The sequence below is a fragment of the Tyto alba genome, unplaced genomic scaffold (genome assembly GCF_018691265.1).
Source record: "Tyto alba isolate M040663 unplaced genomic scaffold, T.alba_DEE_v4.0 Super-Scaffold_38, whole genome shotgun sequence".
NCBI classification, from domain to species: domain Eukaryota; kingdom Metazoa; phylum Chordata; class Aves; order Strigiformes; family Tytonidae; genus Tyto; species Tyto alba.
The window spans coordinates 14,427,160-14,442,480 of NW_024881313.1; the positions used below are offsets into that span (position 1 = coordinate 14,427,160).

The 15,321-nt window shown below is 43.6% G+C and overlaps 1 protein-coding gene across 7 annotated transcripts in view; it reads right to left on the reverse strand.

The window, feature by feature from the left end:
- The window catches only part of DYNC1I1 (dynein cytoplasmic 1 intermediate chain 1), a 195,253-nt gene that overhangs the window by 17,871 nt on the left and 162,061 nt on the right, over positions 1-15,321 (reverse strand). For all 7 annotated transcript variants that reach the window (XM_042801890.1, XM_042801892.1, XM_042801889.1 and 4 more), the window contains 2 exons: positions 8,200-8,340; positions 1,670-1,795 (listed from right to left, as the gene is read on the reverse strand). In XM_042801890.1, coding sequence (XP_042657824.1) covers positions 1,670-1,795; positions 8,200-8,340 — 267 coding nt within the window. The remainder of the gene's footprint in view (positions 1-1,669; positions 1,796-8,199; positions 8,341-15,321) is intronic.

Here is a 15,321-nt window from a genome sequence, read left to right on the forward strand (position 1 = left end):
TAATGAGCTCCTTCATTCATTACAGAAGAGAAGGAGGGGTGGCAATGGCCCATGACCTGTCAGGAACCATGTGGATGGACATCCTTCTGCTTGCGAATGTGTTTGGAGCTGAGCTGGAAATGCTGGGGCTCCACATGGGCAGGGCATGCAACATTCATGAAGCAGAACACTTTATGTAACACTGATCTGGACTCACACAAATACATACTGTTGAATTACACTCTTTTCTTTTTCCTTTTCAAGTAATAGAAGCCTGTCTTTCTTTTTGATCTGAGTGTATCACTGTGACTCATTTTGCAAGCTGAAGTCTGATTATACAGAGGAAAGGCCAAAACCTTAAATATTACTACTTCTGCATTGAACACTAAATCTATTTTCTCCTGGGTGAGCTTGCAGGGATAAACAATCCCATGAATGATTTGGTGCATGATATGCAAAAAGAGACATTTCTACAGCCCGTCTAGGCTCCCAGACAAGATCAGACTGCGCTGTCATCAAAGGCATTTCCACAGTCTGTCATATCACTTGGAAGACAGAAAACCCACCTTTTCAGAACAGTCACGCAAAAATGAAAAATAAATAAAAACAGCCTGACCTGCCAGTGTCACAGTGGAAATCTGAACGCAGTAACCTTATACAATTTAGAAATTATGCTAACAATACAGCAAGAAGTTTCAGCAAACATTTGTGAGGAAAGGCAACTCCTGCACAAGTGAATGCAATCCAAAAATATGAGTCATGCAACAGCAATTTTGCTGTGGGCCATAAAATCACTTTATGAGAGTTACAGATAATTCTGTATGTATTCTATAATGTTTCCCTACTGTGTAGAGATGGATATCTCAGTATCCTATCACAGATAATGATGGAAAACAAATTCTGTACATAAAAGCTGATTGCTCAGAGATTCACCCTGAAATGTTCCAAGGGATTGTAATGCCAACAGAACACTTTATAGCGTATTCATCAACAAAGAGGTAGATTCCATCAGTGCCAAACACGCTGCAGTTTAGATGTTTTTTATGAGATGTAACAGGGTGAATTGAGAGCAGCCTTAGACACAGAATACGCATCCTGCTGTTTCTCAGCACCTACATACTCTTTATCACACATGCACCTACCATCCTCCACAATGATACCTCTCATTTCCTCCTTTTAGTACTTTTGCACATATTCAGACATATTCAGCATTATTCACTATTAAAAGAACAGATGCATTCTGTACATGTCATGCTGAGAAAAATCTACAGCATTAAGCCAGTCAGGAAATAAGAGATACTGGAATATAAAAAGTGAATCTTTCAGGACCAACTTCAGAATAACACAGCTGCTTTTTGCACCTCTATTCTCCTATGTTCCTCTGTAACTTTTTCCAACTGTACACATAGAATCATTAAAAAAAAAAGGTTTTAAAACACTGAAAACTTGCAAAAAAGACTTCTCTCATGAGACTTTAACTAGTTAACTCTTCTGCAAGGTAGCTTTATGACTAAAAACACTGTTGGCAACCCAAAATCAATGGCAACTCCACTGAAAGAAATCTGATTTAACTCATTGGAGGTGCCCTACTCCTCCATGTGTTATGGTACGTGACCTTCTCTCAAACTTGGATGTAGCATTCTCCAGGAGCTGAGTATAAAAAAAAAAAACAAAAACACAATAATAATACCTCTCCAACATCATAGATCCATATGCGGCCTTCTGAATCACCAACTGCTACCTCCTTCCCAGCCTGGGCCCAGCGGACACGGTTGAGGGCAGAAGCTCCTTCTATAGTGACGCTGGCCGTGGGAACCTGTCGAAACAATAGGAACAGGAAGGACAATAAAAACATGCTGCCTGCAAACCCGGGGGTCAGTTTGGAATGTCCTGCTTAGCTGGATGAGTCACAAGTCTCTTGGCATTGCCGGAAGTAACGTACAACCCTTGTCAGGGGGAGGAAAAAAAAAGGGTTCATTGTTTCTTCAATCACATGTGCTAAAAAGAAAAAAGCACAAGAGATTGCTTGGAATGAGCAAGGAAGCCTTTTCTACAGTAAAGGGCAGTAAATTAAGCAGTTTCTTTCCCTAAACCTTGGAGACATGTGAAACCACATCTGCTTCTTTCTCAAAAGTCCCTGACTTAGGACCAAGAACCAGCTGAGGGTAGGACTTGGCTTCAGTCCTGCCCTGGATTCTGGCCTCTGACTTGGGCCCAGATAACCTGACGGTCGGCAGACACATCCCTATACTCATGCTGACACATCCTTTAAAACCATATGCACCTCTCCAGCTAGATGCAGAGGTCAAAACTTAGGTATTAACGTCAGCAAAGTCCTGAGCTAATCACTTCAGAACAAGGACATGACAGAAGTGAGAACAGCTGAGATGAATGTCTTCCTACAATATATTCCTACAATATCTTCCCACAATATATTCCCACAATTCTCTTTCACATCCTCAGAAGACAACTTCTGCTTTAAATACACCTGAATGCTGCCTAATTTCCAATCCCTCTCCCTACCCAAAGTCAACCAACTTAACAGGTGATCCACAAAAATACATAAAGATTCTGATTAAGGCGTGGGATGAATAAAGCAATGAACATGATCTTAGGAGAAGTATTTGTAATCTATGCTGGGATGAGGGCATCAAAAGATGCTGCAAGAGGAAGGAACTGTGTGGGTGTTTGCCCCAGATAGGTAGATCATGCAGTTGATGTAGGTCACCTCATAAGACAAATGATGGTAACCTGCAAGTCTGCTAATGTTCCACCCAGCTACCTTTAACAGGAGAACCTGCCTGAGCAAGGAGCCCGTAGCTTGGCATGACAATCTTCCAAACAAGGCTTTTTAGCTTTAATGCTTTTTAAGTCAGGACAAATGGAGTATGATAGTTGCAAAAGCAGCTCCTCCACCAGATCCATCTGTGGGAATAAGTCACAGTCACACGGTGAGATGGGGACAAGGGGGTGTCGCGGGATCTATAAATGGACATGGAATTGGAGAGCAGTCCAGGCAAGAAAAGGTGGTTGGGCCGGAACCAGAGTCCAGGCTACCTCCGGAGGAGGGACAGGTTCTCCTTCTGCCCTCATTGTCAGCACAATGCAGCACAAGCAGGAAGAAAACAGCTTGAAGGTGGTATTAAAGCCTGGTCTGAACATTGACAAACTGGCAAGATTAACAGAAACGGTATTTTGCTGACTTCAACTCGGTTCTCTGGCTGCAGCTTTACGTTGCAGTTGTGAGACAGGTCCAAAGACACAGGAGAAAAATAATTTAAAAACAAACACTATATAGCCCCCATGCTAACCTCCTCCTCAGCTCTAACGCCTTCATTGTGTCACACGAGATGAGTGACGGCAGGAAGCTGAACCTCTGCAGACTTCCTGAGACTCTCACAGCCGCAGCGCGTGTGCAGCCACGCCAGCAGCAGGACGAGGACTGGGAAGCAGGGCTGTTTGCCTTGCCCCTCTCCCCCTGGAGACTCCCTGCTCCTCCTCCTCCTCCTCCTCCTCCTCACCCACCCTGACACAAGGTTGCAAAACCAAACTGGCACCTCCAGCACAACGAGCCTGCCAAGCTAAAGCGTCACCTCCCCAAAGGGCTTCACGGTAGCGCCCTGAGCCCCACATGTGAAATGCAACAAGATTTTGTTTGCAGAATGATGTAAAAATAATGCTGGATAGCAATCAGAAAGCAGATACCATCCTTCCCCCCCTTTAAGAAGTTATTCAAATGCAAATGAACTACTGGACTCATATCCCCATTGTGCAAGGCCTACGTCCTGTCCAAGGCAGTATTATCCCAAAAAGCTGGCATGCTCTGACTCCTCATCCTTAGTCTATTACTGCTTAGTGGGCGAGAGTCAGTGGCCCAAATCTGACATGGGGTCATTGATCCATGACACAAATCACAGTAGAAAAGAATCAAGTTCTATTCCTGTGATTATTGATTTTGGAAAAAGAAAAAAAAAAAAAAAAGCTATTTTAATTCTAGCCAAAATTAATTTCATAACATTTGGAAATGGGTTTCTTCAAACAACAACTAAACGCCACATTTTAGTGGACTAACCCACTAACCAGCTATGTTTCTCAGAAAACTGCAGATCCAAGATATTTGTTTCATATACAAATATACATGGTATATATTTAAGGCACTGAATTTTCACAAAATCTTTCAGAAGGCTGAAATACATAACTCTAGAGCTGTTTGTTTTTTTAAATACAGCATTCTTTCAGTGTTCCACATAAAAATAAGCAGGATGCATGCCACAGACACAAGACACAACCCATACTTTTTTTCAAAACCCGATGGTTTTGTAAAGTCCTGTTACTATTCCACAAAGCTATCTAACAAAATCAAAAGCAATAATGGAACAGTCTTTAAAAATCTAAGTAAAAAAAAAATATTTTCTCCACTGATACGGAGAAATATAGTCAAACCATAGTATCTTAAAATAGATTTGTCTGCTCTCAGTAGTGATAGGTTAAATTTCACATGCCTATTTTAGATTTCAAAGATAAAAGTTTATTTTATAATGGTAGCATTATGTATTTAAAATCACATTTGAAATACTTTATAAATTCTCTGACGTTGGTGCTTGTCAGATTTTTAGCAATTTTGAAATGAGATTTTAACAGGTAACAGATGAAGAAAGATGCAGTCAGAAAAACCTGCATGAGAAGAATATACCTTTTATTTTTTTACTTTTACTGCTTACGTAGTGTCAAAACTTGCTTGCAAATACATCTGTTATCTCTTTCTAGAAACAGACACCATCTTCACTTTCAAATCTAAGGTACGGCATGCAAAAAACCCCAACAAATATTTGAATGGGATATAACATGGCAGAAATAAGCAATTTTGTAAGTCAGTTTAACATCAATTCATGGATTCATCAATAGCCTAGAGACTTTCTCCAATCTTGATCAAAAAAGAAATGTTATGGACAAATCGATAAGAAATTGGCATTTGGTATCCTGAAATGATCTCCAAATCCAACTATACTGATTCATAAAAATAATATTCAGTTTGCATAAGAATGAAGGAGTAAGGATTTTTTGCTTTTTAGGGTTTTTTAATATTGATTTATCAAATATAAAATAAAATGTGGTGACTTTCATTGCTACTACAAAAACAATTTTCATATCCATAGATCAATGTGAAGCACACAAATACCCTTGCCAGTTTACACTGAGAATTTAAGAATAATTAGATTGATTAAACCCATGATACAGGCAAATGATTTTAGTTATTTTGATCAGAAAGCATTTATCTCTCAGGAGAAATGTTTTTAATAAATATGGGGAGTAACACTAGTGGAAACTGTTACAGTTCAAAAATTTGAAGGTAGCACACTGTAACTAAACCAGGTATTTTGGTATTTTCTTAATTGGTTTACAAATAATACCTGAATAATAATGTGACTTATTTCCCAAGTTAAACAAACCCAGGTCTCATTAATAACAATCATATCTAGTTCTTACACAGAGATTTTTATCAATAGCTAGCAATTAAACACACTGATATACCTGTCATTTTCTACTGTCTTCACAAATACTTTGACATCACATATCTGACATCTAAAAGTAATAATGATCAAAAAAAATAGGTGTTTCAAGATTTTTTATTACAAAGGCAAAAGTGCTGACAATTACTTTTCCTTAGCAAGCAGCAGTGCAGACTTAAACGGCATAATCAATTACAGAAATCTTCAAAATTATAAACTAATTATGACCTACCAGATAGAGGGTAAAACCAAACAATGATCATCACTTTCATTTACGATGTTTAAAAGAGCTGTTTACAGTTCTTTCAGTGGTACTTTTGCTGCCTCTCCCCTATAACAAAACCTCACATCTATTCAGAATCTGCCAGTTTGTAATTTATAGAGATTTTAAAATTTGTTTCATCAGTGCTCAGTAAGGAAACCAAATGGTATTTCTGCCTCCAGAGACCCAAATTCTATTCTCATAAAAATACAAAGCTCAGATACCACGGAAATAATTCCAGTCTGATCCTTACATGAAAGCTGATTTTGACCTCTTAGAATGGAAATAATTTGTGAAATCAGGGGTGGCCTTGCGTGCAGAAGAAAAGCAGGATCAAACTTGAATTTTTTTTTTCTGATGTTCCTATGTATTTATATGTAAACACACTGAAAATATATCAGCCGTTTTCTATGCACAACCTTGTTATTGATGGGAATGGGATCAAGCGGTCCATACTAATTTTTGGGAAAGAAATAATGGTCTTACTGAGTTAAATGGCAAAACATCAGTTGATTTCAAGCAGAGCAGGATTTCAGTGCTGGTATTTGGGGGGAAAGGGTTATTTTTTTTTTTCTTCTTAAAATGCTGGGGTTTATGCTCTGTGTTTAAGCCTGCATTAATGAGAACACCTGAAGGATATGTCCCTCCCTTCCCAAAATAAATGCTGAGGAGACTCCTCCTGTATATCCTCCAGCTGTATGTGCTCTAATTAAAAAGGCTGCGCTGCTTCCTGCTCAGAGCACTTCAAAAGGCCTCACTGCTCCCCTTGACAACGCAGTGCCCGGTGCTGGTTCCTCTTACCTGTCCATGCTTATTTATGGCAAGCACCACTCACTGAAAGCCATAAACTGTGTCTGTATTCTACTCTGTCTGAAATGTATAGCATGTTTATGTGAAAGGTGTATTAATGATCAAGCTGATTTTAAAAAAAAAGAAAAAAAATAAAAAATAGGGTGTACGGAGGGAAATACTGCTGCTTACTTTTCAGTCTCCTCTTTTTTGGAAATAAACTGTCAGTTAATATGTGACTATTTTTTTTTTTTACAGTCTGTTTTTTCTTAATTTTACGAGGCATTAAGTAAAAATCTGTAAGACTTTAGTTGTGGAAAAACATTTAGATTCTTGTGCTGAATACAGATCGCTGGCCACCTAAGACTGACCTTAAGCAACATGACGATTTTTCTCAAAACCATTTTTGGGGGAAACTCAAATCCAGAAATAGTATCGATATAAGTCTGCAGCATTTTTAAAAAATCTGAAATAATCAAAGGAAAAAGGGGTGTTCACATTAAAAAAAAAAAACAAAACAAAACAAAACAAAAAACGTTTTAGAAAATACTGTTTACCCTTCTCAGTCTTTGCAAAAAGCTAATTCTTTCCCATCATTGAAATTCAAAGATGTGATGTTTCCTCCCCAATAGTCCCCACTATTTAGGTAATAGCGATGGAAGGAAAACTTGTTTTTCCTTTGCATTTGTGCCTTTAAGTTTCAAAGCAAATTTTAAAGAAAAGAAAGGTGAGGGTATAAAATCACAAATAACATGTGAGAAAGATGCCCTATGCTTAAAAAAACTCGAGTAGCCAGCGACTCGGAAAGGCGGGAGGCGAGGGAAGACACACGGGCAGCACTGGTACCGAGTTTGCAAATTATAACCTCCAGAGGATTGGGATCTGAGGGAATAAACGCGAAGGGAAATGAAATGTCCCACCCAAATACGCCGCACCGCGGGGCGGCTGGCGAGGGGCTGCCCGGCGCCTCGGCCCACGCCGCGGGTGGGAGCGCTGGGCCAGCCTGTGGCGGGGCCGCCGAGGTGCGGCCACCGGAGGGAGGGGAGCACCGAGATCGCCGCGTGTGAAGCGCCCGGCTGTGGCGCGGTGTGCCCGAGACGGAGGGGGCGGGGGGGGGGGGGGGGGCGGGATGGGGGCATAATAAAAGAACTTCAAAACGGGCGCGGTTTAAAAGCGCACCTTCAAATAACCGCGAGGAGAGGGAGACTCCTTCCCCCGGCGGCACCGCGGCTATTTATTTGTGTTGGCTTTCTGCCGGGGGTGCCGGAGCCGGCCCTCCCCACCCCTGACAGGTACCCGAGAGCAGAGCCCCGCCGCGGGTGACGGGGGGAGGAAGGGAGGGGGGCGGGCGGGAGGCGGTCAGGCGCCCTCGGCAGCGGGACCTGCCCTCGGCAGCGGGACCTGCCCTCGGCAGCGGGACCTGCCCTCCCCGCCGCGCCCCGGGGCGCAGGCGGCGGCCGACGCCGGGCTCCCCGCCGCCCCGAGGGCGCCCGGCGCCCCCGCGGACCGCCCCCCTCCGGCGTGGGGGGGTGGGGGGTGGCTCGGGGGGTGCTCGGCAGCGCCGCACCGCCGGCTCTGACAGGGTTAAGGTCCCGCCCGGCGCCCCGCCGCCCGCCCGCCCTCGCCTTCCCGCCACCGGCCGCCGCCGCGCCGCCTCACCTCGGTGTCGTTATTCAGGTTCCACAGATCCAGGCGCCCCATCCCGTCCACGCAGGCGAAGAGCGCGGGATGCACTGGCGACCACATGACATCGTAGACATAGTCGGCATTGTCTTCAAAGGAGTAGAGCGGCTTGTTGTGCTGTAAAGCAGAGAGAAGCATGAAGACTTCGTGGCGCTAGTGCCGCCTGGGGCTGTCTGGCGAGTCTAATTAAAAACTTTGCACATTTACAAAGTGTCATAAAACTTCCCCAGATGAAAGGTCCTCGCGAAGGGTGGGACTGCGCTTTAATGGGGCAACAACTGTCCGGTGGGATAAATGAGATGCCCGGCGCGAGGGGTGTGGGGACGCGCGGGTGACGGGGGGGGGTGTGGGGTGTGGAGCGCCCGCGGCCTCTCCCGCTCCCGGCCGGCACCCCGGCGGGAAGCGGGGTGGTGGTTTGTTTTTGGGGGGGGGGGGGGGGTGTGCGGCAGGCCGGCACCGCCGAGCCAACCGCGCTTTGCGGTCGCCCCCGATAAGGATCGTGAGAGCGGCGCGGCGCCCTCCGCGGCCCTCCGCGCAGCGCGGGCGGCGCCTGCCACCTAGCGGCGGGAGGGCCGAGCGCCCGCGCCCCCCCCCCCCCCCCCCCCGCCGCCTCCGGGTCCCGCTCCCCCCCGCCGCCCCTCGGCCTGCGGGGCGCCGGGCCGGCAGCGAGGGCCGCCCCCTCCAGCGGGCGGGGAGTCGGAGGGAAGTTCGGAAGTACGGCGGGGAACGAAGCGTCGCTGTCCGTCATGAATTATTCATCGCATCTGGCTTGTCTAATTTTCGCATAATGGCTCCGCTAATCCCCGATCAATTAATGGAAAATGAAATTTGAATGATAATGAGAACTCCAGAGATGAAAGAAATTAAGTGTTCTCCTGGCTTGTGACAGAAACCGAAACAATGGGACCTCTCGGCGGGTCTCGCCTCCCTCCCCCGCCAGCTGCCTGCCGCCGCCCGGGCGAGCGGGGCACGGCGGGGGCCAGCGCCCGCAGCACCCCCCCCTCCCCCCCCCCCGCCTCGCACGGGCGCTCCTGCCAGAAATAAAGGTTCACGGAGGTGCCTCTGCCCCTGCCCGAGCCGCATCTCCCTCAGGTGCCTCCAGCACGCGCCCCCGCTCATTTTACAAAGGAAACACGGCAACGCCTCGACGCGTTACGCGTTATTTTGCCGAAAAGCGGAGCGACTCATGGCAACTACTCGCCAGCTTTTCTTTTGCACAGCGTTAACTGAGGTCTGTAAAGCAGTCGGTTTAACCTCTGTTTACAGCTGGGTCCCGGCCCGTTTTGGTGTTGGGCCTCCTGCGCTCCCCGGTGCTCCGCCGGGTGCTGGGGCTGCAGGCGCGCGCGCACGCGGCTCTGGGGCGCCGGGTGTGTGAGGCCTGACGCGGCCTGTCGTCACCGCGGTGCTGGATCGTCAGCAGTGCTGAAACGCTGCCGTACGTCACACATATTACAAAAAACTACAAAAAGTACTCAGAGATTTAGTTCCGTGACTTTGTCTTTTGGAAGAAAAGAAAAGAAAACAAAACAAACAAAACACTGAAAATACAAAGGGATTGACTCTACGTGATTCGATGTTTTTCCTCTACTTAATGAAAGACACTTTGAATGATTACAGGATCGGGTCCCAAATTTTCATAACTGGCCTAATGCTTTTTGTGCATTTCCCTAAGAATAGCAAACATTTTGTTTTGTATGACAATAAAACGAAATTAGAGCTTCAGCTTATCACCTCAAACTTACACATCTTTATCTCTTCTCCAAAACTGCAGTTTTGCAAAAGAAAATGAGAGAAAAAAATTTTTTTTCTTACCTAAATAAAGTCTTGTTCTCCAAACACATATGTATGTGCTCAGTGTATTATCAGTACCAATTGAGTTACTTGCAAGTATTAATGGAATTACGTGCCTGTACTAAAGCATTTGCAGGGTTGAGGGCCAAATGAAGACTAAGCTCGTGAAGAGGCAGAGTTATTTCACAGGAAATTTCAAAGTGAATTCTTACAGCTGTGAGCTGGGAAATAGTATTTAGAGTGGGCCATACGGATCCACAATGTCTATTTGCTGTATTGTGTATTTTCACTGAAAACATCTAATTTAGGTTCAAATACATCAACTGTCTAAATACTGGAAAATGGGCATTGAACACAATAATATGCTGAAGGGAAAGTAAATCTGGTCAACTGCTAGGTGGCTGGTATTTTTCTTATTAATGGGAAATGTGCTGCACGTACAGCAATTTAACATTTAATGTCATGGGAGAAGTAACAAAATTCCACAGAAGTAAGAGGACTATTAAGATATCAATCAATCCAGGGCAGATTTCAATCAGCATTTCCCTTTTCTCAACATATCAAAACTTGTCTTGATCTTATTTTGAGTGTGACACTTTTTTAATGCTCCTTCTAGTTTTGCCCATTTATTTTCCAATTCATGCCTAAATGCCAAGTCATTAGAAGGAAGGGTCAGGAGATTTGATTCTAGTCTGTATCTTGCTGTTCACATGCTGTATAGTCTGGCGCAATTAGCTTTAGCTGGTGTGCCTCAGTTTCCCCATTAGCAAAATAAAAACACTTTTGGTGTGCTGGTATTTGAGATGAAAAGCATAGCAGTTATCAAGATAGAAAGAAGGAAAATCAGAACAACAGCAGCAATGTGACTTTTGAGAAAGATCTCAGACATGCAAGGATTGACACACAAATTAAGAGATGAATAGGGAGTGGAGCATTGTAAGGAAATAAGAAATTGCAGCCATAAGAGCAGCCCAACCAAAAGGCAAGATTGACTGCAGTCCAGTTAGGAAAATGGAGAAATTATATGGTACCACCAGGCAGTGGTTGTGGGGCTGAGCTACAGCCTTCATAGTGCCCCGAGTATCTCTGCCCTCCCAGCTTGACTAGCCTCCAGTGGGAAGAAAAAAAAAAAAAAAGTGTTTCCCATACTATGTCTTGTTGTCTTGCACTGTGTGACTAGAGAAGAACGTAACAACTGCGTCGGGTCGGGCTGGAGGTCCCTCATGCCTAGCACCCTGCTGTTAGTTGTAGAGGTGAGTGGCCCTTCCTAAAAGTTGACATTTCATCCTGGTCTGATTTTAGCCACTGAGAGCATTTACATTGATTCCATTGTGAAGACTCGATTTGTAAGGTTAAGTGTGTATATAAATGTTTGCAGGACTTCCTTACTGTAAGCCTGTTAACTAAAGGCTCAGGCCTGCAGATTCTTTTAATGTAAGGATTTATGAGTAAGGACCAATACCGACCACTTTTAGAAAATGTTGAAATGTGGAACCATGTAAAGGTCACTTTAAAGCAGTTTTAAATTACCAAAACTTCAGACTTACACAATCTATAACTAACATATGGCTATTATTATAAAACAACTGAAATTTAAACTTGATGAGCTTTCATTCTTAAATATCAACCCACTCTGTTATTCAGTAGAACAGAAGAAATAGTTTAAAGCAGTATCTTCAGACAAACTTGAGCTAAATCTACTTATTACCAAAAAAGAGAGTTTGGGGTGAAACTGTGGCCCTACTGAATTGATGGAGTTTTGCCACTGATTTCAGTAGAACAGGATTTCAGCATTTAGTGGAAAAAGCCAATTCCGAGACACATGGTTTTCTCTCATTTATTTAGGCATGTCGTCAAAATCTATTGTTCATCCTCAGTGTTTGTATACGAGCATTGTTTAAAAGAACAATGCAGAGTGAACATTTTAAATACATGGGAGCTGTCTAGGAATTAGCACTTGTCTATGAAATAAGAAACTCACCTAAACAAACACTATGTATTTATATAAAAGAGGTCTTTTTTTTCTGCATAGAAATTTGACCAGTCTATTCCACTTCATATTTGCATAGAAGAATTTTCTTTAATCCAGGAGGCGCCACACATAAAGTAGCTAATTATCCATATAAAGGAATGTATACATATCCACAGGTTTTAACTAGCATCTGACTTCTGAAAAGCCATGGAAAAAGCTATTGGCTTTGCCTGTTTCATGAAAGGAGCGTTTTACACGTTGGCACAATTTCTGTGGGTGTCAACTTCACATAAAGGTACTTCCTTAGACTGTACCTGCAGCAGTACAGATGCATGGTGACACCACATACTCCGTTGTCTCCCCTTCTTTCCACTCCTTTGTCTTCCGTTCTAAAGACAATAAGCCAAATCCATACTTCTGGCTCACACTGTATTAACAACAGCCATGAGTGTTGTGTGGTATTGTAAGTTGATTCAAGCTAATTTGATTTTTCTAGGTGTGCAGCAAATATGACATATTCATTAGTCCTTGGCATAGAAACTTAACGAACAAGCTGATGTGTTTGTTTAGGCTCAAGCTCCGGTGCTCTCGGGCACTTGGAAAGAGCAGAGCCAGAGGGGTCCTGAGCACGGTGGCTGCTCTTGTGCCTGGCCCTTGAACAAACCAGGGAATAGGGGGTTGGAACTAGATGATCTTTAAGGTCCCTTCCAACCCAAATCATTCCATGATTTGGTGATCCTATGAATTTGGCCCCTCTGGGACCAAATATTCTATAAATAGCTTTTATTCATTAAAAACCAAAAAAACCCCTTACAGTATGGTGTCAAAGGAAGACATCTCTTCTGGCATAGATAACACACAGGGAAGAAAAACTCTGCTGTCTTTATTTAAAGCAGGAGTTACGGTGTCACACTGACCAGGGGAATGCAAAAGGAACTGGGACAGGGCGTAGCTTGTGGGACTTCCACTCAGGTTACGACCTGAGCTCCTTCACTGTTTTATAGACCCTAGCTGCTAGACACAGTCTTTTCTACCTCGCGAGAGAAATCTTACCACTTTGCTGAACCCAGGCTCATCTTTTCCTTTCTGACCCTGCCTGTTAGCCAGGACAACCCCAAAGATGCAGACAGTATAAGCTGTTGGGAATTTTGAGGCAAATACTCCTCAAATCAGCTTTACTCTGGTCTTAACCTTTCCTCCTTCAGTGGTTGCCTTCCTGGGACACCAGCTGTTTGGGGTTACTTGTGCATACCTCGTGTGGTGGGGAGTAAGTTCTCTGCTGTGTATAAGGCTCTACTACTGTTGTAAGCCTTCATGTTCTACATTTGTATGGAGTCAAAAAGGCCCTGGTTTTTATTCAGACTAATTGATCTCCAAAGGGAACTTTGCCAGTTCTGGACTACCATGTTTCTCCCAAATCTGTTTTCTAATAGTTATGATAATTTAGGATAATCCAATAGTTCCTACTTTAATACTATAACTGTGGGGTTTGATTTAGTTCAGATTATGGTAGCTTTAAAAATCAACAGCAATCCTGGGAACTGTTACAAGATGCTGTAAATCATAGGTACTAGTTACAGGCACATCCCTGATGGCTCAGGAAAGCTTGTGTGCATTCTCCCCGAAGGGTATCATTATCCCACAGACCCCGATACTATGCAACTTACAACATGCAGTCTGCTCCACCTTTTGCAGGACTAGCTAGACCTTCAAGGATGGCAATGGGAAAGCAAAAGGGGGATGTTTATGCTCTTCAGCTTTAGCCACCTAATGTCACTGGCTAACTGAGGTGCCCTAAATCAAGTTACATGACCAATAGCTCCTGTACCTGTCTTTAAATTCCTTCTGGCAGTCAGATCCAGTGCTGAATCACAGATGAGCCTCTGGGGCTCAATGGACATTTCAGTGGGCTATGACCTATGTACACGTTGTGCCATCTCACTGTCAGATGATCATTAGGTCACTGAATAAAGTCTAAACTGCATTTTTGGGCAAGGGAACAGGCTTCATTTTTAGATTCAGTAGCAACAGGGGGAAAGAAATGAGTGTAGAAATGATTCCTACACTCTTCACAGCCCTGTTTTATTTAAGTGCTGTAGTATTACTATGCTGATTGGTTTTTGGCATCCTAAAAGTTGCAGACAGTCAAGGCAGAAAACCGTTCACTTTTAGAAATTATTGTTCTTGCAGAGATGCTGAAACTGTTGCCTCTCTTAATTGCCCATAATAAAAGAAAGTCCAATATTTTTGCATAAACATGTGGGAATTATTATAGATGGAGGAGGGAACAAGGGTGAGACCAAAAGGAAAGCGGCTATGAGAGCAGACCAAGTCTGGAGATAACATGATGATTACATTTTTGTGGTTTCCTTCAAAGTCAAAGCGTCACGGGTGAGCATACAAGGAAGCAAAGGAAAAAAGTTTTGATGATTGGCACAGGCGGTTTTAATGGGAACCGATCTTAATGTCTAATACTGTGACATGGAGAAAAAAAAATAGTAAAAGAACTTGGGAAGTCAGACATCACCTGACTTTTAGGAGCATCAGAAAGTCAAAGAGCAGAGCTTTCAGGGTCTGTGGAGATAGCCTGGAAGCTATACTGACAGCTGAACTGCTTATTTGGTTAATCCTTCTTTACTGTTTTAAGACCTCTGCAGAGGTGCAACACATTCAGGCTGTGCTGCTAGACCTCAGATGTTCTCTTCTATTCTGCCTTTCCACTTATTCAATGGAAAAAGACCTTTTTATTTCCTGAAGGAAAAAAGCAGAAAGTATGGCATTCCTCTTCACCACTTCCTATTAGCTGAGGAACTATTTTCAGTGAGTTTGATATAAATGTGTATAACTTGGGGTCTAATGTAAGTTTAAATGAATTAAAGATAAGGTATGTGGTTGCAACAGGTGAACTTTACAAACATCAGAAGGTATGGAAGACCCTGAAACTCTACAAAACAAGCTTAAGAAAGATGTTATGAAGAAGCTAATATGCACGCTGGGTTATAGTGAGGCACCAGGGAGGACAGTGTTCCCCAGCTCGCTTTTTTCCCCAGTTCCTACTGGCCGGGCTGCTGTATTCTTGTTTCTGCATTTTAGATCATCCAGTTCCATTCCTAGTCTGGAGCCCCTCTTACTCCGCATTTGTAAGAGTTTTGCCTACAGGTTTTCACTGCTTGAGGTTTAATACCTTCTGCTCCACTCACCCACATTAAGCTGGATGCAGTGTAGATGGCAACAGTGGAGAAGCCTGTACAGGTATTTGCCATTTGTTCTGTATTTCCTCAGACCGCTGACTTCATTGCTAAAATGTTAATCAAGTTTTCCACCTTTTATTTAAA